The following is a 23,486-nucleotide window of genomic DNA, read 5'->3' as shown; positions in this document are numbered from 1 at the left end:
GAAAAGGAGATAACTGTACGTCACCAACATTGCTTATACTGCTGTTTACTTACTCGACAACCATATGTTCAGAATTTCTCAACATAACTATAAACTGTTGTAATATTTCAACAAATATACCTACCCTCTATTTTTGATTAAAATAAACTTGTATTTTTATTTAGGTTGTTGCTTCTGAACTGTTTAGAATATGGGTTTGTACCATTTGCAGGATAGTTTGTATACAGTCCTGTAAATCAATGGCCCAAATCAGTTCAAAAACAGTGTCTGAACCGTTCAGAATCATGAACCTGAATAAAGCTAGTAAGTAGTAAGTCAAGCTTTACTGATTGCTGACAAAGTTTGGAGGCTGAGGGAGGCAAAGTCTGAAATCACTAACTAAAGCTGTTACCTACTCTTACCAACACTATTTCTTGTAAGACTTTCTGCAAATCATCCCAATTATTTAGTAAAATAATATATTGAAAAATTAATAAATAAACTGGTTATCAAAACAAATGGGACAGCAAAATTGTTGTTCTTTTTTCAGGCCGGTTTCTTTAAATTGATTGACAAAATTTTAGTAATTCTTTTGACAATTAAAATTTAATTAATTTCTTTGAAACTTGCCAGGGATCTGTGTATACATCAGGGTGTGTCTGAGGTACAGTTCAAAAATAAAAAATTTGGTCTAATGCCATGTTAGTTTACAAATTCATCTTTTGTCAAAAAAGAGGAAGATTAACAAGGTTAGGTAAGAAAAAGTAAAAAACTTGAACCGCCTTATACCAGGGTGACCCAAAAAAACTTTGGTAACAGAAGCTTATGTTTTATCTATCTTTCAATCTAATCCAACTCAAATTTTTGCCAGCATGGCAATTAAAGGCTGTTTACAAAATGTATTGCAAAATATGAAAAATGGATATATTTCTACTTCTCTCCTTTCAAATTCAACAATTTCTTTTAATCTTTTGCCCGATTAGCAAAGTTACTCTTAAATTATTACTATTTCAAGTCCAATAGACCGCTGTGGACCTGTTTTTTGTAATAAAAAATCGTTATTTTCGATTAAGTTTACCAAACAAATAAACATGGTTTATTTTTATTATAAAACATTTGATTTCAAGTTTGTCTGATTGACATTGAAATGTTTACCTAATATGGGTAAATTGAGATGTAATTTTGCTAATCCTACTTTACTTTCAAAAAAATAATCTTAAATTATTAAGGATTTAAAACAAGAAAAGTAACAACAACTCATTTTTAAAATTTTGCAGTAACGGTGTATATAGGTATAATCCACTATTAAAGCAACCATATTTAATTGTATTTACATTTATATTTCATAAGTTTATAAACAACAAGGGACAAGTAATGAGAATATAATAGATTAGATTGACATAGGATCATTTGCTACACACTTTTTTGGATCAAGTATCAACATTAAAAACACCAAGCTCTATTAGTGTGTTGCATATAAAAACAATTTGTTATTTTGTTGTAACAATTTTTTTGTTTATATTTGATAAGGTATATTACAAAGAAGACAAACTTATGGTCGATTACATCAACATATTTTTGGATTGCTGAAACTTAGGTGAGCTTAAAATATGTTGACACATTCGGCCATTAATGTTTTATATGGTACTTACAGGTCTGTTTTTTCACATTTTTCTTGTGTGTAGTGTGATTTAGTTAAGTTAATCGCTTTGTAGACTGGTTACTAAGCCTTTCACAATAAAATACTGGTTTAGAGAGAATTAAAAAGAGAGTAAAATTGGTAACAATTTGGTGACGGAATCAATTATTTTATACATACTATCACTTAATATAAAATTTCAAAAACTTAACACGCTTAAATATAGCAATATAATGAGATTTTCCGTAAAAGTTGCAGCGCAGCTGATCTTTACTTTGTTGTAATAATGAACAAAGTAAGAGATCGAATACAACTTTATCCTGAAATGTCGCTATACTAGCTTCACTTTGATACGCAACATTTAATATCAAAGGTGAAGCTAGACCTTAGCAAAATTTCAGGTATGCACACGATAAAAATAACCAAGAAAGGTCTAATTGTTACTTCTGTGAGGGGACCTAAAGTGAGATTGAGTAGTATGTCTAAGCAGAACATTTCTGATAACATCGATCAAAAAATGTTGGTGCTCACATACTAAATCGTTTAGAATTAGAATCGTCAGGACTGGACGGGAAGTGCTTTGAATTTATCTTCGTCAAATTCTTCCTAAGAAGCATGGCATGCTCACGATTCACTAATAATCACTGCAGTTCTTCTATTGTTCTACAGTCAAAACGATTTTCTAAGGTGCTCTAGAATGTTTCTAATTTCAACAGTCTCGGGTGTTTTGTTTTGTGTGTTGTTTCTACTACTTCATATATACAAAAAGTATTTATAATGTATTCATAGTGGTTTAGTTTAAATAGGTAAGGTGTATGAGTTAATAGAGATTCTTTAGAGGAAAATAGAAACATTCTTAAACTAAGTGCAAATCGTGCAGACACATGCTCTAAATTTAATCAGAATGAGAGTGAGAGTGATGAAGTTGGTCATAAAAAACTTTGTTAGAAGATTGAACAAAATAATACTTTACATAAATGACAAAGTGTGGTGAGAGCTTTTACTTTTTACAGTTATATGAAGCCAAAAGACAGGGTTAAGTATAAAATAGAGTTACATAAAATAATAGTGATTCTCAAACATTTCCACGGATAATTTGTTCTAAACTGTAGGTGGACTGGAGAGTTGCTAGTTCGATATCTTACATTTATGTCTAGCTCCAAATTCCGGTTGATCCCAATGTCCTTTATGGTAAGTAAGAACAGGTACACGCCACTGTCTGAGGAATACTGTCATATATGACAGAAAAGTCCATCAGGACTAAGACTATCCATAAATTCTAACAGTTTGCTTGTGTAACTAATTTGAATTTTGTAAAAGTAGCTTCTCCTAACTTATTTATTTACTTATCAAACCGTTTTGCAGAAATTAATAATTTGAAAGCATGGTTTTTGCGGATCCATGTATATTTTAACTTTTTACACATTTAAGTCTATTTACTTTTAAATTATTTCAAGAGACACTTGCCTTCTGACTCTTCCCTCTATAATTACCAAAGTGTTTATATTTAATTTACGGACAAACAAATAAATAAAAGTATGTTTGGAACAAATTTGAAAATTACTATTTTATGTAACTCACTGTAACATTAATTGAACTTTTCTTAACTGGTTACATCATGTAAATAGCTGATTTTAGAATTTCTATACTTACCTTAAAAGTTACAAGTTGGGTTCTATAAGACAAAAATTAATGACAAATTTAGCTCTGGAGACAGTGTTGTCAAATTTTGTTCCGTTTCCAACGATAATGGGAGTTTAATGTGATAATGCATGTCAACTTATTTTTTGATTTGTCATTGTAGTTTTTCTGAAAAATGTTTCTTAAGGAAGATATACAGTCCTCCAATTTCTTTTCTTTGCTATAATTGTTAGACTGTTTTTTAGACTATAGGTAATGTAAAACTGAACATTCAAGACTTGTGAGAGTCCAAATTTGTACTGAATAGTCGAAAAACTTGCTATTTACTATTTACCACTAGGAATAGTCGGTTTTCTCAGACTGTTAAGGCTTGAACTGACTTTACCAGGACTAAAGAGAGTCTAAAAGGTTATTTTCAGGACTTTAATTGGTGCACAACTCAATTTTCTGTACTGATACAAGTCTAGAAGACTATTTCGTTTCTAAAAATTACTTCTTCAGACTAATATCGTAGCGTTTAGTACCAATTTTTTTTACTTTTATTACTGAAGAAACTTGCCTTTTGGAAATAGTCTTTAACTCGATTTTTCAGTCTTAAAAAGCACAAAAAACAGTCTGAATTTGGATTGAAGCTTGAAATGACATTTTCAAGACTATGAACAGTGTACAAACTGGCTTTTAAGCCTGATAAGTCAAAAACTTTGTAAACATAGTCTTGAAACTCGATTTGAGGCACTGAAAACAGTCTTAAAGCACTAAAAACAATCTAGATTTTTAAGAAATGCTCGAATTTTTAGCACTGAGGTGTCTAGAAGTCGATTTAATAGTGACAAAGGTTGGAATGACATTTTAAGTCTGTGGAGAATGTTAAAATTGTTTTTTAAGTTTGCTATGTCAATTTAGCTTGGTGAAGATAGTCTTGAAACTCGGTTTTCCAAGCTGAAAGCAGTTTTGAAGCACTAAAAATAGTCCAGAATTCGAAGAAAATGAAAAGCAAAGTAAAAAGCACGAAAAGTTCGTTTTCAAGACAATTTTCATGAATCTAATGTCAATGTCCTGTATCTAAGACTGTATTTGTAAGACTAAAATATTGAAATTTGTCTTCAAATTATGAAAACTTACTTCAAATGCAAATTTTAAGCTTCTGATGTCACTTTTCATTAGTTCAGAGTAACTTTTTGGTATTCAAGTCAAATTTCGAGGTTAAATGTATGAATTTGTAGTCAAAAATTCTAGAAAAAATAGTTTTTCACGCCTACAAGTCAATTTTCAATATTAAAGTCTCTCAATTTGTATGAAAGCTAGTTACAAACACAATTTTTGGATCTTTGAACGTAATAAATCTTGAACAATGAAATTAAAAGAAACTGTAATTTTTGAAAAATATCCAGAGACATAGAAAATAAGGCAAAAACATGAAAACCACTTTCCTGTATCTACGTCCCTGGAGAATTTTGGCAAACGTCATTCATAATGAGTATTAATTTCATAAGTGCTTGTTCTGACAGTTATGACAAAAAAACGAGTTTTTAAACTGCAATTTGAAGGACTGTATTTTCCTTAGGAAGCATTTTTCAGAAAATGACTGAATGCATGTCAACTCATTTTTGAATGGGCTATGGAATGGTGAATTATTGACATTTAAAACTGGACCACACTGTATAAAGTAAGTTTCATTCCTGTAATGAAAGCTTCTTGTTCAAGAAGACTGTTACTGGCCTGTAGCTTTGAAATTCTTTATTTAGATTTATGCCATTCATATCCTTGCTTATCCTTTCAAAATCCATCTGATCAAAGTGGAATAATTACTTTATTGAACTGACTGCATTTTCAGCAAAAGTGTATTCTATTGAGCTTCACCTACTTGAAAGAGCTTTTGCATAAATTGGCCCCCAAGATTTCCGGACTTAACCTTCCTTGATTTGGATTTTTTGAAAGCTTTGAAGGGTTGAAAAGTTGCAAATCAATTAACATTTGAGGTACTTTGTAGATCCACATGTATCTATGCCAAAAGCAGCTAGATTAACTAGAAGTTTTAAAAACTAACAAATTTTAGCGAAATTCTATCGATACAAGCTTCCACTGAAGACGATTATGACTGACGGATAAGAATTTTGCAAATCCAATGTTCCCAAATTACTTAGCAGGTAAATATCATGGTATCCAATTAAGTTATGTTTTGGAACCTTTCAGAAAATGTTTCTATGTGTAATAGAAATTGCTGAAAAAGTTACTCTTCAGTTCAAAAGACAATTCATTTTCGTTTCTAGAAAGATGTTATTAGGGCTCATCCACATTTTGACAGAATTTCAGTTCAGCGTTTCGGTTTTAACAGAGTTATTTTCAAAAATTAAAATATGACAACAGTGTCTTTAGGTAGTAAATTATCATCAAATTTGGCAGCTAGTGAGACTTTTTCGACATTAATGTAGTTAATCATACAAACATGGGAATTCGTATCAATATTGCCAAATTGAATCTGAGAGAAAACACTTAAATCATTCAAGGTAGAACCATCAGTAATTGTTAATAGAATTTTTTCAGATTTGCCTCATGTTAAGCAAGACATTTTATGTATAAAGTAAATTGCTATACAAAAGCACAAACCAGTCAACATTTGTCTTTTTAAGTTGTTCAACTATACAACATATTTTATGACCATTAATAAAGTATGGCAATGACATGGTCAAAGCTTAATTTTTTTTTGCTGGGTATTATTATTGCTTCCAAAGAGTTTTTAAAAGAAATTAAATAAGATGTTGTTACATTTTCAAAATGCGATCTTTTTGTTTACTTGAAACTGTGCGTGATACATGTTTTAAAATGCAAAAAAAGTCCTTTTTAACTTGTTTTGATGTTCAATTGCACACTTGTGTGAAAGATATGAATGCCATTTTTTAGAGATATTGCTTAAAACTTACAACTAAAATTTGTCCTGTTATCATTTATAATTGGATTATTATTAAAACATCAAGTTTAAAACATGTTAGTCAAAGATTGTGGTTATTACGGAATTTATGTTTATCTTAAGTAACACAATTGCGAAAATGTTTTTGAGCAAGACTTCGAAAAAGTGCAATCAGTCTCGAAACTAGTGATATGAACTAATATTGTTTTACGTTTCTATATGATATGCTACAGAATTGAGGTGGGAAATATGTCAAAGTCGTTATACCAGCCCTTTATAGCATGTGGGGCGAATCCATACATATTTCTCGATCAGAAGTAAGTCCAAATTCTTTGGTGTTTTTACTTGCTACAGCGAAATGGGTTCAACAATGATGGATGATGTTTATCTTGTATTCATATTATCCGTTATTGTCCGCTAAGTCTCGATTTGTTCTAAAGCATACTGAACCGAACTTTAAATGTTGCATTTTTATCAAGAAAACTGAATAGGTGGGGCAAAAACTCATCTGGTCTAACTAATCATGCAACAGAGCAGGCGCAGCACTACAGCGGTCACTACTGATGCGATCGTGTGGGATAGGCCGGTTTGAAGACCGGCTCTGTTGCACATGTCCTCCTCACAAAAGCACATGTGACCCGTCCCGCTACTTTCCATCATGCACACGTGATCTACCATGAAGAGGTTGATTTGTAGTTGGGAGGTGCAGGTTCGTCTTACCACTTCGTAGGCTGAAAATTGTAATGATTGAATCAAAAAGCTACAGTATTAAGTTATCTCTAAGAATTACTGCAATCTTTGTAATGCTAGTAATAGATAAAACATCTGACAAGTATGTCCTCATCTGCACTTATAACGTGGGATATCGAAACTGCTTCATGCAGAAGCCTGAAGCCAGGCATATGAAGGTTTGTTGAAGAAAAAATTACCGCAAGAGTTCATATTCTATTTTGTGAGTGTTTCCTTAATAATAATGGGAAAAGCTGGCTGATTTCTGGTTACAAACCATCAGACAGTGGTGGTAGCCGCTTTACGTGTCCCAACCCTTCTAAAAACCCTCTCCGCTTTGTTCAGTGGAAAAGGATTTTGAGATTTTTGTTGATCTGGACAATGCGAACAGATATAGAACTGTATCACACATAAGTTTAGTCGTTTTAGAAGTGCGCAAATTAAGGTCATCCAAGAGACGTTCTCCAGGTCCTGGAAACATTCCAGTAGAGCTGCTCAAAGCTCGAGGTCCAGCTCTAATAGGAAGAATAGCGTACTTAATGAATAACTGATGCCAACAAGTTCAAGTGCCATCGGAATGGAAGATTGCTCACCTGGTGTCCATAATCGTAAGGATCCCAACTGCTACAGAAGATTATGTACAATCCCGACTTTTGAAAAAATATTTGTAAAAATATTGGATATCAAATTGACGAAAATCAAAGTGGATTTACCTCTGGTCGATCTTGTGCGTACAGATAATCTGTTTATACTACAACAATTGATAGAGAAAAGCATAGCAGTTGAGTCTGAAGTACATCTAGCCTTTGTCGGTTTAGATAAAGTATATCCAATTCCAAGATTTAAATTATGGAATGCATTACAACTAGCTGGGTATCACCTTTTGGGTATAATCATAGATCTCTACAGAAATAACACTTCGTACATAAAAATCGGCCATTTCAGAGCCAATAGCAGTAAACAAGGGACTAGGATGTATGTCCCCCTTTTATTCAACTTATATGTAGAAGTAGCCCTTCGCAACTGGAAAAACCATTGCCGAGGAATGGGAATCTCCATAGGAAACGTCCTCTTTTCTCTGAACTTGAGATGATTTCTATGACTAGAGTTTATGATGAAGCGACTTTCCAAAGAATATGCACTTTGAGGCCTTCAGCTTAAAGAAGACAGAATATCTGGTCACTATCTAGGATCTTGCATCTACAAGAACGGTTTGGAACAAACCGAATCAAGCAGAGTCTGAAAATAGGATGTTTAAATTATTTATGGTGGGATAAAGAATAGGACAGACAATGGTTGAATCGGTTCCCTCTGTTGGTTCGAAGGTGTGGACATTAAATGCAGACCTAAAGAGATGGACTCTACTTGAGAAAAAGTGCCAGAACATCAAGGCTGTGAGTACATAAGGAATAATATGGATGCTGCAGAAACGATCGTCGACAGAATAGAAGCAAGGGGACACAAATGGTTTGGGCATTTGTTGAGGATGCCAGACGAACGTTGCCAAAGAAAATATTTAAGCAAAATTCCCTAGGGAAAAGGAAAAGACGAAGACCTCGACGCACATGGAATGAGAGAGTAAGAAGAGCGATGGAAGCTAGAAACTTAGAGGAGGAGCATGGCTTGGATTGAGAGAATTGGCGTAGGAAAACGAAAATACGGCGATAAGCTGTCTCCAAAATCTACTATTTGGATCCTGTAATATATATATAGATTCTCTAAAGATGGTGGTAAATGTTCCATCGAAATGTCAGAAGGTTTTCTAGGTATCAAGACCTAGCCTAAGTCAGTGGTCTTGTGTTGGAACGACTAGGTTAATGTTATTTTCAACTTTTTCCCAAACAAATTTTATGGTTCGGTTCTTTTCAACCAGCGAGTTTGGTGTGACACTCTGTATCTTGCTATAATTTGGAGTAGTAGTAGGCGCATATTGAAACTCTATCCTACGTTACAGTTTTACAAACCCTACCACGATATAAAATGATATTCATCTGGATAATGGTAGGTATAGAACGAAATTACGGCCAATAAACCAGTTCATCAATGGACAAGCAATCAACAACATTAGATATGCCGACGACGCAGTTATTTTAGCAAATAACAATGAAGAGCTACAAAATATTATGCAAAACATATACATAGCAAGTGAAGAATATGGACTCTCCCTGAATATATCAAAAACAAAACATATGATGATTAGCAAAGGTCAGCATCCTCCAGTGCGTCTAACGATAAATGGTCAGGACATAGATCAGATGGAAACGTCTCTCGGAAACACAGTTAACGCGAAATGAGACCAGGCATCAGAAATGCGATCACGGATAGATAGGGCTCGCGTTTAATAACATGAAGAAACTATTTACCAGCAAAGATATTTCTCTACAACTAAAATTAAGATTAGTCAGGTGCTACATATTTTCTGTTTTCTTCTATGGTGTAGAGGCTTGGACCACAACTGAGGCCACTTTAAAGGAGAGATCCTGGACGGAACAGATCATTAACATGGAAGTCATGCAGAGGCTAGGGAAAAAGAAGGAAGTCGCCTTTACAGTAAAAAAACGAAAGCTGGAGTATTTTGGTCAAATACCATCTTCTACAGTTGGTTGTCCAGGGCAAGGTGGATGGATAGCAGGAGAGGACCAGGGAGGAGACGACATTCTTGGTTGCACAACCTACGTCAGTGGTTTGGATTGTCATCTGTTGACCTGTTTAGAAGCGCAGTAAACAAGATAAGAATAGCCATGTTAATAGCCAACGTCCGCAACGGATAAGAGGCAATGAGAGAAGAAGAAGAAACCAGTTTATATAAAAATAATTATTTTAAACTAAGTATTTCTTTAGATATCAAAAGGTTTTAGAGTGGATAAGGGCCTGAAGCAATAAGGATGCTGCCTCTCACCGACGTTGTTTAAAATATATCTGGAACAAGCTTTGAAAGCATGGAAACGAAAGTGTAAGGATATGGGCATCCCACAGACAATCAAGTAATTTTGGCCCAGGACTAAGAAGACCTGGAGTATATGACCCGGAAATTAGTTGAAGAATATACCAAATGGGGCCTTGAAGTGAACGTAAATAAAACCGAATATATGTGCATATAACAAGAACTTATCCTCGAAGATACACAACAGAGAATAAAACCCTACAACAAATATAAACACCTGGGAATGTACATTACGAACAACGGTATCAACATCCAAGAGGGCAACATCCAGAGACGTAGAGTCATTCAACCTTCTAAACAGTGTATTATGGGACAAAAGCATATCCAAAGCCAATAAACACCGAATATACAATAGCATCATCAAAAGCATAGTCACATACGGCAGTGAGGTGTGGCAATTAAAACAACGCTCAGAGAACTCGTTAAAGGTAACCGAGATGGACTTTTGGAGAAATCAAGGTCGGAAAGGATCCGAAATGAACGGATTCAAGAAATTATGAATGTCGTACATACAGTAGTAGAGGACATACACGTGGTGCAACTCAAATGGTATGGACACGTCCAGAGGATGGGAGAAGAAAGGCTACCCAAGCAAATCCTTAACTGGACACCACAGGGGAGAAGAAAAAGCTGGAGAGAGGGCATCATTACACAAGTTCGAGAAGGAGAATTGGAAGAAGACCTGTGGATGAACCAATGGCGACTGGAGATCGGAAGATGTCGAAGTCGAATATATTTCTTTAGAAATTTTCTGTTATCAAAAGTTAAATGCCCACGATGTAAATTAGTAATTTACTGATACTTACGCGATTTAGCATTTCTGACCATTTTGACACAACAGCCATTACAAGTCATAAGAGGTGGTTGATCTTTAGGCAGGGCTGTATAGTTAAATGGGTCCTTACATCGCATATCCGACCAACTGTCGCACTCATAACAATATATCTGTCGGGCTGCAAAATTCTCAATTAATTTCCTGCTACAACGTTAAGTTACGAAAACAATGGATTTACGACATACAAAGTTCAAATCTGCCAAGTTTAATAAATAATATGACCAAAAACGCATGTGAAATAATGCTTTTCATGAAAATTATTAAACTTACCAGCTTTGCATATACAAGCATGCAAATATGTAGTTATTACAAATTTAAAAAACACTTTTTGTTTAAGTGAAAGTTTATCATTGATTATATCTAACTACAGTATTGTGTAAGTGTTATTAATGTTAAAAAGCTGAATTAGCATTTGTTATTATAGTTTCAATAAGCTTTAACATTGATTCTCATGCATGATAATTCTGGATGAATATGGATTTACATATATAAGTACAAAAATTAGTATCCATATTAATCAGTAAACTGCTGGAGTGGGTAAAATTTATGTAATAGTGTTATTTTTTGCAATCTAGCCATGCTTTTTGAAAAGTGATGAAAAAACAAGCTAGTTGCAAAATGTTAGCGTGAAATCCATAAAATGACAGCCATAAAATGGGGAAATATTCAATCCGCACCAATAGAATCCTACTAGAAACGTTGACTGAATTGCTGAAAAAGAAATGGTAAATATCTGTTTTTCATATTTTTATGAAGTTGAAAATAATTTAATTACTTTACTACTAACCTAACTTATATTTTCTTGTTAGATGTGAGAGATTCCTTAAATCCTCATCAGAAGTTTTCAGGATCGTAAAATCTCTCTGCAGTACTTAAACTAGCAGTACTACCAAAACGTAAAAGAGCAAAACTGTTCCCTAGTTAATTCAAGGAGGTTCCTTGAAGTTCTGAGAAACTCCCCGTTCCATAAGCATTTTGGTCGTGCTCTACCAGTACCACCAAATTACAGAGCATATGAAATGATCCTGGGCAGACAATGATTGAACTGTATTCTGATGTAGGAAGGACTTTTTGTCAAATTCCAATAAATCTTTAGATTAAGGTACTTATTGACTGTTATTGTCACTCTCATTGTTATGACGAATACATAATTGTGAGAAACCCAGTCAACAAAGAAATTCAGGCAATCAAAAGAATAAGGTTTTGGGGGAAATATTTAAGAGACATGGAAAATATGGAGTATTCTGCAAAACCGGTTTGTTTTTACTAAAAGCCTTGAAAACATCTTTACAAATGCAGTACGTTTCTGGATTTTAAGGTCAATTTACTACTTACACAGCAAATTTGAGGATAGAAACCGCTGGAATTCAGAAATACTGGCTAAAATTGGGTTTGGTAGCATTTTAACTGGTTTTCCTTCATTTTCAGTGGTATTTATCACAGTTTGAGTAAAGTAAGGTTGGTTTATGAAAAAAATTCAGTTTGCTCCTGAATTTTAAATTGGATTAACTACTCACACACCAAATTTCAAGGTGGTAACCATCAGATTTCACAAATACTAACTAAAAATGTGTTTTGTTTTGTTGCATTTTAGGCAACTTTTTTGTATTTTCTATGACTTTTAGTATAATCTGACTAAAATAAGAATGGTTTGTGGAAAAGATGCCGTACTCTTTTGAATTTTAAGGTAAATTAACTGTCTGCATAGCAAATTTCAGGAAATTCAGTACGTTTCTGGATTTTAGGGTAAGTTTATTGTCTGCACAGTAAATTTCAGGGCAGTAACCCATTTATTTCAGATATACTGATTAAATTTGTTTCATAGCATTTTTACTGACTTTCCTTCATTTTCAATAATATTTATCACAATTTGAGTAAACTAAGGTTTGTTTATAGAAATATTGCACTACATTCCTGGATTTGAAGGTCAATTTACTATCTTAACAACAAATTTCAGGACCGTAACCCTCAGATTTCAGAACTACTGACTAAAAGTGTGTTTAAATGCATTTTAACTGATTGTTCATTCAATTTCAATGGCATTTATTTAGTCCACCTGAGGTAAGGGTAGTTTATGAAAAAAATACAGTACGTCTCTGGATTTTAAAGTGAATTTACTTTCTGAACAGCAAATTTCAGGGCCATGATTCCCCAATTTCTGAAATACTTACTGAAATTGTGTTTTGTTACATTTTAAGCAACTTTTCTGTATTTTCCATGACTTTTAGTATAATCTGACTGAAATAAGAATGGTTTGTGGAAATTATGCAGTACGTCCTTGGATTTTAAGGTAAATTAACTGTCTGCACAGCAAATTTCAGGGCCGCAACCCTCAGATTTCAAAATTACTGACTGAAATTGTGTTTCATTGCAATTTAAGTGACTTTTCTTCATTTTCAATCATATTTATCACAATCTGAGTGAACTAAGGTTTCTTTATTAAAATATTGCTTTACGTTCCTGAATTTTAAGATAAATTTAGTATCTACACAACTAATTTCAGGACCGTAACCCTCAGATTTCAGAAATACTGATCGAAATTGTGCGTAGATGCATTTTAACTGACTTTCCTTCATTTTCAATAATATTTATCGCAATTTGAGTGAACTAAGGTTTGTTTATAGAAATATTGCACTACATTCTTGGATTTTAAGGTCAATTTACTATCTTAACAACAAATTTCAGGACCGTAACCCTCAGATTTTAGAACTACTGACTAAAAGTGTGTTTTGATGCATTTTAACTGATTGTTCTTTCAATTTCAATGGCATTTATTTAGCCCACCTGAGGTAAGGGTAGTTTATGAAAACAATACAGTACGTCTCGGGATTTTAAAGTGAATTTACTGTCTGAACAGCAAATTTAAGGGCCATGATTCCCCAATTTCTGAAATACTTACTGAAATTGTGTTTTGTTGCATTTTAAGCAACTTTTCTGTATTTTTCATGGCTTTTAGTATAATCTGACAGAAATAAGAATGATTTGTGGAAAGGATGCGGCACTCCCTTGAATTTTAAGGTAAATTAACTGTCTGCACAGCAAATTTCAGGGCTGCAACCCTCAGATTTCAAAATTACTGATTTTATTGCAATTGAAGTGACTTTTCTTCATTTTCAATAATATTTATCACAATTTGAGTGAACTAAGGTTTGTTTATAGAAATATTTCAGTGTTCCTCGATTTTAAGGTCAATTTACTATCTACACAACAAATTTCAGTACCCTAACCCTCAGATTTCAGAACTACTGACTAAAAGTGTGTTTAGATGCATTTTAACTGATTGTTCCTTCAATTTCAATGGCATTTATTTAGTCCACCTGAGGTAAAGGTAGTTTATGAAAAAAATACAGTACGTCTCTGGATTTTAAAGTGAATTTACTGTCTGAACATGCAAATTTCAGGGCTGTGATTCCTCGATTTCTGAAATACTTACTGAAATTGTGTTTTGTTGCATTTTAAGCAACTTTTCTGTATTTTCCATGACTTTTAGTATAATCTGACTGAAATAAGAATGTTTTGTGGAAAAGATGACGTACGTCCTTGAATTTTAAGGTAAATTAACTGTCTGCACAACAAATTTCAGGACCGCAACCATCAGACTTCAAAATTACTGACTAAAATTGTGTTTTATTGCAATTTAAGTGACTTTTCTTCATTTTCAATAATATTTATCACAATTTGACTGAACTAAGGTTTATTTATTAAAAGATTGCAGTACGTTTCTGAATTTTAACATAAATTTAGTATCTACTCAACTAATTTCAGGACCGTAATCTCAGATTTCAGAAATACTGATCGAAGTTGTGCGTAGATGCATTTTAACTGACTTTCCTTTATTTTCAATGGCATTTTTCCAGTCTGCCTGAGAAAAGGGTGGTTTATGAACAAAATGCAGTACGTTTTTGGATTTTAGGGTAAGTTTATTGTCTGCACAGTAAATTTCAGGGCAGTAACCCATTTATTTCAGATATACTGATTGAATTTGTTTCATAGCATTTTTACTGACTTTCCTTCATTTTCAATAATATTTATCACAATTTGAGTAAACTAAGGTTTGTTTATAGAAATATTGCACTACATTCCTGGATTTGAAGGTCAATTTACTATCTTAACAACAAATTTCAGGACCGTAACCCTCAGATTTCAGAACTACTGACTAAAAGTGTGTTTAAATGCATTTTAACTGATTGTTCATTCAATTTCAATGGCATTTATTTAGTCCACCTGAGGTAAGGGTAGTTTATGAAAAAAATACAGTACGTCTCTGGATTTTAAATAAAATTTACTGTCTGAACAGCAAATTTCAGGGCTGTGATTCCCCTATTTCCGAAATACTTACTGAAATTGTGTTTTGTTACATTTTAAGCAACTTTTCTGTATTTTCCATGACTTTTAGTATAATCTGACTGAAATAAGAATGGTTTGTGGAAATTATGCAGTACGTCCTTGGATTTTAAGGTAAATCAACTGTCTGCACAGCAAATTTCAGGACCGCAACCCTCAAATTTCTAAATTACTGACTGAAATTGTGTTTCATTGCAATTTAAGTGACTTTTCTTCATTTTCAATAAGATTTATCACATTTTGAGTGAACTAAAGTTTGTTTATAGAAATATTGCAGTACGTTCCTGAATTTTAACATAAATTTAGTATCTACACAACTAATTTCAGGACCGTAACCCTCAGATTTCAGAAATACTGATCGAAATTGTGCGTAGATGCATTTTAACTGACTTTCCTTCATTTTCAATGGTATTATTCCAGTCTGCCTGAGAAAAGGGTGGTTTATGAAAAAAATTCAGTACGTTTCTGGATTTTAGGGTAAGTTTATTGTCTGCACAGTAAATTTCAGGGCAGTAACCCATTTATTTCAGATATACTGATTGAATTTGTTTCATAGCATTTTTACTGACTTTCCTTCATTTTCAATAATATTTATCACAATTTGAGTAAACTAAGGTTTCTTTATTAAAAGATTGCAGTACGTTCCTGAATTTTAACATAAATTTAGTATCTACACAACTAATTTCAGGACCGTAACCCTTAGATTTCAGAAATACTGATCGAAATTGTGCGTAGATGCATTTTAACTGACTTTCCTTTATTTTCAATGGCATTTTTCCAGTCTGCCTGAGAAAAGGGTGGTTTATGAAAAAAATTCAGTTCGTTTCTGGATTTTAGGGTAAGTTTATTGTCTGCACAGTAAATTTCAGGGCAGTAACCCATTTATTTCAGATATACTGATTAAATTTGTTTCATAGCATTTTTACTGACTTTCCTTCATTTTCAATAATATTTATCACAATTTGAGTGAACTAAGGTTTGTTTATAGAAATATTGCACTACATTCCTGGATTTCAAGGTCAATTTACTATCTTAACAACAAATTTCAGGACCGTAACCCTCAGATTTCAGAACTACTGACTAAAAGTGTGTTTAAATGCATTTTAACTGATTGTTCATTCAATTTCAATGGCATTTATTTAGTCCACCTGAGGTAAGGGTAGTTTATGAAAAAAATACAGTACGTCTCTGGATTTTAAAGTGAATTTACTGTCTGAACAGCAAATTTCAGGGCTGTGATTCCTCGATTTCTGAAATACTTACTGAAATTGTGTTTTGTTGCATTTTAAGCAACTTTTCTGTATTTTCCATGACTTTTAGTATAATCTGACTGAAATAAGAATGGTTTGTGGAAATTATGCAGTACGTCCTTGGATTTTAAGGTAAATTAACTGTCTGCACAGCAAATTTCAGGACCGCAACCCTCAGATTTCAAAAATTACTGACCGAAATTGTGTTTCATTGCAATTTAAGTGACTTTTCTTCATTTTCAATAATATTTATCACAATTTGAGTAAACTAAGGTTTATTTATTAAAATATTGCAGTACGTTCCTGAATTTTAACATAAATTTAGTATCTACACAACTAATTTCAGGACCGTAACCCTCAGATATCAGAAATACTGATCGAAGTTGTGCGTAGATGCATTTTAACTGACTTTCCTTTATTTTCAATGGCATTTTTCCAGTCTGCCTGAGAAAAGGGTGGTTTATGAAAAAAATTCAGTTCGTTTCTGGATTTTAGGGTAAGTTTATTGTCTGCACAGTAAATTTCAGGGCAGTAACCCATTTATTTCAGATATACTGATTGAATTTGTTTCATAGCATTTTTACTGACTTTCCTTCATTTTCAATAATATTTATCACAATTTGAGTGAACTAAGGTTTGTTTATAGAAATATTGCACTACATTACTGGATTTTAAGGTCAATTTACTATCTTAACAACAAATTTCTGGACCGTAACCCTCAGCTTTCAGAACTACTGACTAAAAGGGTGTTTTGAAGCATTTTAACTGATTGTTCTTTCAATTTCAATGGCATTTGTTTAGTCCACCTGAGGTAAGGGTAGTTTATGAAAAAAAGACAGTACGTCTCTGGATTTTAAAGTGAATTTACTGTCTGAACAGCAAATTTAAGGGCCATGATTCCCCTATTTCTGAAATACTTACTGAAATTGTGTTTTGTTGCATTTTAAGCAACTTTTCTGTATTTTCCATGACTTTTAGAATAATCTGACTGAAATAAGAATGGTTTGTGGAAAAGATGCGGTACTTCCTTGAATTTTAAGGTAAATTAACTGTCTGCATAGCAAATTTCAGGACCGCAACCCTCAAATTTCTAAATTACTGACTGAAATTGTAGTGTTTCATTGCAATTTAAGCGACTTTTCTTCATTTTCAATAATATTTATCGCAATTTGAGTAAACTAAGGTTTGTTTATAGAAATATTGCACTACATTCTTGGATTTTAAGGTCAATTTACTATCTTAACAACAAATTTCAGGACCGTAACCCTCAGATTTCAGAACTACTGACTAAAAGTGTGTTTTGATGCATTTTAACTGATTGTTCTTTCAATTTCAATGGCATTTATTTAGCCCACCTGAGGTAAGGGTAGTTTATGAAAAAAATACAGTACGTCTCTGGATTTTAAAGTGAATTTACTGTCTGAAAAGCAAATTTCAGGGCCATGATTTCTCGATTTCTGAAATACTTACTGAAATTGTGTTTTGTTGCATTTTAAGCAACTTTTCTGTATTTTCCATGACTTTTAGTATAATCTGACTAAAATAAGAATGGTTTGTGGAAAAGATGCGGCACTTCCTTGAATTTTAAGGTAAATTAACTGTCTGCACAGCAAATTTCAGGGCCGCAACCCTCAAATCTCTAAATTACTGACTGAAATTGTGTTTCATTGCAATTTAAGTGACTTTTCTTCATTTTCAATCATATTTATCACAATTTGAGTGAACTAAGGTTTCTTTATTAAAATATTGCAGTACGTTCCTGAATTTTAAGGTCAATTTACTATCTACACAGCGAATTTCAGTACCGTAACCTTCAGATATCAGAAATACTGACTAAAAGTGTGTTTAGATGCATTTTAACTGATTGTTCCTTTATTTTCAATGGCATTTTATCAGTCTGCCCGAAGTAAGGGTTGTTTATGGAAAAAATGCGGTGGGTCTCTGGATTTTAAGGTAAATTTGCTGTCTACACAGCAAATTTTAGCAAATTTATTTATGGTATTGGTGCGGATGGAATGAATTGAATGAATTCATTGAATGATCGCATTTTATGGAGATCTTCGCGCTAACATAAACCATAAACATAATTTCCACTTTAATATTTTAATTGTTTTGCTGCTTATACAAAAACAGTGCACATTTACACAGCTGAAACACAACAGTAAATTGTGATAGGTGAGATGCAAAAATAACTAAACTTACTCTGACATTCCGCTTTACAAACGGTAGTTATAGCTAGCAATATTATCACTGAAAAACAAAGCAAAAAAGAAAATTAATGTGAAAATACTTTATAGTATTATATGGCAAATCAAATATTTAGAATGTTCGATTTGATTTACCAACCAAATGATATGTGTGTATTTGTGTATACAGGGTGTTTTTACTTCCTCGGTCTATACAAGAGGGCTAAAAAACACCCTGTATAACTGTCCCCCCTCGACTATTGTACAGTTATGATAAAAATACCTGATAATATTTTTTGTTCAGACTATCCTGGTTAAGTAAAACCACCCTGTATGAAGCGAACTAAACATAAAGGAAATGTGATTAAAGCGTCTAATCATCTATATGTGTGTTTTACAAAACTTTTTTAACAAAACAATATTTTAGGACATGCTTATATAAATTGGATTTAAATCTAACAAAAAACATTAACAAGGTATTCTTATGCTTAAACTAATGTTAAATAATTGAGGCAAGAAACTTTCAGTAGTCAAAAGCCTCATTTTATGTGAATGAAACAAAATAATGCAACTAAAAAATTTAAAAAAGTTTTGTTTTTCTCTAAAACTATTTTGAAACTAAACTGTATAGTAGATATTTTCAAACCTTGTATGAAATGGTCTCTGAAACTATTAACAGGATTTTGAAATGGGAATCGTTCGGCAATTTCGGGTTTTCGGTATGTATAATGAAGTATAACATGTATTAGAACAAAAATTCCTAAATTCTAGATAAAACACTACTGAAAAAGTTATTGGTCTCTAGCAGAAATTTGCATAAACGTGTAGATTGGTTGAATTTTATTACTCACGCGCACATTCCCATTGAGTTTTTCCGAAATGTACAAAATATACTGTAATAAAATAGGTCGGTGCTTCAGTAATCAAAAATTCGTAAAAGTCAGTTGGAAAAACAAACACTTTACTGACATTTTATGTAAAGAACGCTCAAGTTTTCTTTTTTGCTTTTCCCACTAGCTTTCAGCACAAATCCACTACAGTATTATTGTACAAAAGTGTATGGTGGTGGTACTGTTAAAATGTCTCATATATTAGTTATGTTACCTTGTTTTGTTATATTAGAATGGACGAAAGTCTCCTTTCTGTTGTGGATTGCAACCAAGAGATAATTATTGGCAGTTCTAATAACAATACATTGTCAACCTAGTTTATAATAAAAAAAATAACCCTAACCTGACCTAAAACTTTACAGTTATACAATTTACCTCCCTGTATATTATTCAAATATAATAACTAAAATTCACTTTAACCAACGAGGAAGAATCAAGAAGAATAACGATTAATGTCAGTTGAACAGTTTTCTTAAAAATTTCATAACTCTAGCCGTTTCCGAGATATTCAACGTTTTTTTTTTTTTTTTTTTTTTGAACTGAACTTACCACAAATTTTGAGTGTGTATTCTGTGAATGAATGATAAGTGAACACACTTCCTGATATTCACATTCACAAGATTTGTGATCTAATTCTATCTACACGTTATTACTATTTTAATTATAAAACTAACGGTTTCTTGTGGTCAACTGTCAAATTATGTCTATTATGATTTAAATCTTTGTCTTACCAAACTACTTACCAAAAAAATGTTATTTTCAAAGTTTTTAAAAATAGTTTTGATGGTAAACTTGATGAGAATTTAAATAATTAATTTACTTATTAGTTTAGTTTAGTTTGATTTGGTTTTGAATTCTTTTTGCAGTAAAATAATTTTTGACATAATATTATCTCTAGGTTGCAATGCCAGTAATAGTTCATTTTCTTGTAATAGTGTAGTTCTTGTAATACTAAATACAGGGTGGTCCAGTTTTAAATGTCAATAATTCACTATTCGATGGCCCATCAAAAAATAAGTTGACATGCATTATGTCATTTTCCTGAAAAATGGGACAATACACTTCTTCAAAGTTCAGTTTGTCAAAACTGTCCACTGAGGTAGATACAGAAAGATTGTTTTAATTTTCGGCCTTATTTCCTACATCACTGGATATTTTTCAAAAATTACAGTTTTTACTGTTCTTGTTCAGTTTGAAAAAACAAGTAGGTTAAGTTATCTAATTCTTATATAATTCTGATTTAAATCTTCGTTTACGAGATAATTGAGTTATTACGTTCAAAGACCCAAAACCAACCCAACCTAACTTAAAAACTGTCTTAGAAACAGTGAAAATTAACTTAAAAGGCTTAAAAATTGTCTTTGTAACCAGTTTTCATAGTTTTCCGACAAATTGAAAGACTTTAGTCTTGAAAATTGACTTGAGAAGCTTTTAAAAACTGTCTTTGTAGTCAGTCGTCATAGTTTTCAGATAAGTTGAAGAACTTTAGTATTGAAAATTGACTTTCTCTAGAATTTTAAAAATGGACTTATTGGACACAAAACAGTGACTGAACCAACGAAAAGTGACATCAGAAACTTAAAATTTGCATTCGAAGTAAGTTTTCATAATTTGAAAACACATTTCAATATTTTAGTCTAAAAAATAGTTTTAAATACAGAATATTGACATTAGATTCATGAAAATTGACTTGAAGACTAACTATTAAATTTTTTTTACTTTGCTTTTCATTTTTTTAGAACTCTGGACAATTTTTAGGGCTTCAAAACTGCTTTCAGCTTGGATAATCGAGTTTCAAGACTATCTTCGCCAAGTTTTTGACAAAAAAAAACAATTTTTACATTATCCATAAGCTTAAAAATGCCATCTCAAGCTTTGTCACTATTAAATTGACTTTTAGACACTTCAGTGTTAAAAATTCGACCATTTCTTAAAAATCTAGACTTTTTTTAGTGCTTTTAGACTGATTTTAGCCTGAAAAATAGAGTTTTAAGGCTCTTCTCAGGATATTGACATTAGATTCATGAAAATTGACTTGAAGACTAACTTTTGAAGTTTTTTACTTTGTTTTTTATTTTCCTAGAACTCTGGACAATTTTTAGAACTTCAAATCTGCTTTCAGCTTGGAAAATCAAGTTTCAAGACTATCTTCGCCAAGTTTTTGACAAAACAGACTTAAAAAACAATTTTTACATTATCCATATGCTTAAAAATGCCATCTCAAGCTTTGTCCATATTAAATTGACTTTTAGACACTTCAGTTTTAAAAATCCGACCATTTCTTGAAAATCGACTTTTTTAGTGCTAAAAGGCTGATTTTAGCCTGAAAAATAGAGTTTTACGGCTCTTCTCAGGATATTGACATTTAGATTCAAGAAAATTGACTTGAAGACTAACTATTAATTTTTTTTACTTTGCTTTTCATTTTCTTAGAACTCTGGACAATTTTTAGGGCTTCAAAACTGCTTTCAGCTTGAAAAGTCGAGTTTCAATACTATCTTCGCCAAGTTTTTGACATAACAGACTTAAAAAACAATTTTTACATTATTCATAAGCTTAAAAATGCCATCTCAAGCTTTGTCACTATTAAATTGACTTTTAGACAATTCAGTGTTAAAAATTCGACCATTTCTTAAAAATCTAGACTTTTTTAGTGCTAAAAGGCTGATTTTAGCCTGAAAAATAGAGTTTTAAGGCTCTTCTCAGGATATTGACATTAGATTCATGAAAATTGACTTGAAGACTAACTTTTGAAGTTTTTTTACTTTGTTTTTTATTTTCCTAGAACTCTGGACAATTTTTAGAGCTTCAAAACTGCTTTCAGATTAGAAAATTGAGTTTCAAGACTATCTTCGCCAAGTTTTTGACAAAACAGACTTAAAAAACAATTTTTACATTATCCATATGCTTAAAAATGCCATTTCAAGCTTTGTCACTATTAAATTGACTTTTAAACACTTCAGTGTTAAAAATTCGACCATTTCTTAAAAATCTAGACTTTTTTTAATGCTTTAAGACTGATTTTAGCTTGAAAAATAGAGTTTTAAGGTTCTTCTCGATCTTCACAAGGTTTTCCCTTATCAGCCCTGAAAGCCAGTTTGTACACTGTCCATTAGTCTTGAAAACGTCATTTCAAACTTCTTCACTATTAAATTGACTTCTACACTCATCGGTGCAACAAATAGGAGCATTCTAAGCAACTCGGACTGTTAGTTAGTGTTTTAACACTGAAAAATCGACTTTAAAACTATTTATACTAGTAAAAGTTAAGTTTCAGACACTTCAGTGATAAAAGTAAAAAGTTTTGGCACTAAATGCTACGAAATTAGTCTTGAACACTATTTTTTAGAATTGAAATAGTCCAAAAATTTAATTTGAACTGTTACCAGTGTTTAATTGAATTCAAGACTTGTTTCAGTCCAGAAAATTGAGTTGTACACCAATTAAAGTCCAGAAAAAAGACTTTTGGACTATCTTTAATGTTAGTAAAGTCATTTCTACCTTTAAAATCAACTTTTAGACTACGTTTAGTAGTAAAAAATGAGTTTTATGCGCAACAATCTTTGAAATCAGACACTGGTCAATGGATTGCAGTATAAAAAAACGTTCTTCAGGAAAATGACATAATGCAAGTCAACTCATTTTTTGCTGGCCTATCGAATGGTGTGACACTTAAAACTGGACTACCCTGTATATTAAAAGAAAAACAAACTTACCTAAAACAGCAAACAATTCTCTATACATGTTTACAAGGCTCGCTTGCAATCACAGTCATTTGAAACAGCAGGAAATCGGTATTGATATATTGAACGCTATCAAATTCTCCCAGGATATGTGATCACACTGGATGACCGTAACATATTTTTTTGTATGATTTCCCGTAGTTTTAGTCGTAATTTTTAGCTGAAATCGCGACAATGTTCTAACATTCGTAGGGGGTTGAAAACGGGGCCGTATTGATTTTCCTATCTTGGTCAGGAGCAATGCAGTAGCGCGTCGAGGGTTATCGCGCAATATTCTGGGTTTACGTTAACGCTATTTCGTTTTGTTGTTATTGCAATTTATAGGTCACCGGGTCAGGAAAAAAACTAAATTGTTCCTAATGATGCTCGCCAGAAAAAAGCGCTAATTTGATACTCTT

General features: G+C 32.4%; 1 protein-coding gene and 2 long non-coding RNA genes across 7 annotated transcripts; 1 reads left to right on the top strand and 2 right to left on the bottom strand.

The window, feature by feature from the left end:
- The first annotated feature begins 13 nt into the window (after window positions 1–13).
- Window positions 14–1,824, top strand: LOC145725521 (uncharacterized). The gene is made up of 2 exons (XR_014177319.1): window positions 14–99; window positions 165–1,824. It is a non-coding gene; the product is annotated as an uncharacterized LOC145725521 (long non-coding RNA).
- On the bottom strand, window positions 1,299–23,437 carry qvr (glycosylphosphatidylinositol-anchored protein quiver). Of its 5 annotated transcripts, XR_014177317.1 has the most exons (6): window positions 23,062–23,437; window positions 19,307–19,348; window positions 18,472–18,519; window positions 10,647–10,793; window positions 3,806–6,898; window positions 1,299–3,761 (listed from the first exon to the last, which is right to left on the bottom strand). XR_014177317.1 is itself a non-coding variant. In XM_081974316.1 (5 exons), exons 1-5 carry the CDS (start codon window positions 23,087–23,089, stop codon window positions 6,681–6,683), a joined length of 483 nt encoding a protein of 160 aa, XP_081830442.1. In that variant the 5' UTR covers window positions 23,090–23,437; the 3' UTR covers window positions 1,299–6,680. The 5 variants fall into 5 exon arrangements, 4 of the variants coding, with proteins under 4 accessions (XP_081830442.1, XP_081830444.1, XP_081830443.1 ...); XM_081974316.1 differs by having other exon boundaries at window positions 1,299–6,898; XM_081974318.1 differs by lacking the exon at window positions 18,472–18,519 and having other exon boundaries at window positions 1,299–6,898.
- Window positions 6,941–10,590, bottom strand: LOC145725520 (uncharacterized). Its single transcript, XR_014177318.1, has 2 exons — window positions 7,490–10,590; window positions 6,941–7,411 (listed from the first exon to the last, which is right to left on the bottom strand). It is a non-coding gene; the product is annotated as an uncharacterized LOC145725520 (long non-coding RNA).
- Window positions 23,438–23,486: the final 49 nt, after the last annotated feature.

The sequence above is a fragment of the Ips typographus genome, linkage group LG2 (genome assembly GCF_016097725.1).
Source record: "Ips typographus isolate SLU linkage group LG2, UJ_Ityp_2.0, whole genome shotgun sequence".
Classification (NCBI taxonomy): domain Eukaryota; kingdom Metazoa; phylum Arthropoda; class Insecta; order Coleoptera; family Curculionidae; genus Ips; species Ips typographus.
Note: the sequence above shows the minus strand (reverse complement) of the source record. Positions and strands in the feature narration are given on the sequence as shown.

What these genes read in the sequence shown, in the direction of transcription:
- qvr (XM_081974316.1), bottom strand. Translation starts at nt 23,089, where the DNA reads ATGTATAGAGAATTGTTTGCTGTTTTAG. An exon ending in AGAATTGTTTGCTGTTTTAG is followed by an intron (nt 19,349 to 23,061) that starts GTAAGTTTGTTT and finishes ATTTTATTACAG; the next exon opens with TATATTTTGTACATTTCGGA. An exon ending in GGTCAGAAATGCTAAATCGC is followed by an intron (nt 6,899 to 10,646) that starts GTAAGTATCAGT and finishes TACAATTTTCAG; the next exon opens with CCTACGAAGTGGTAAGACGA.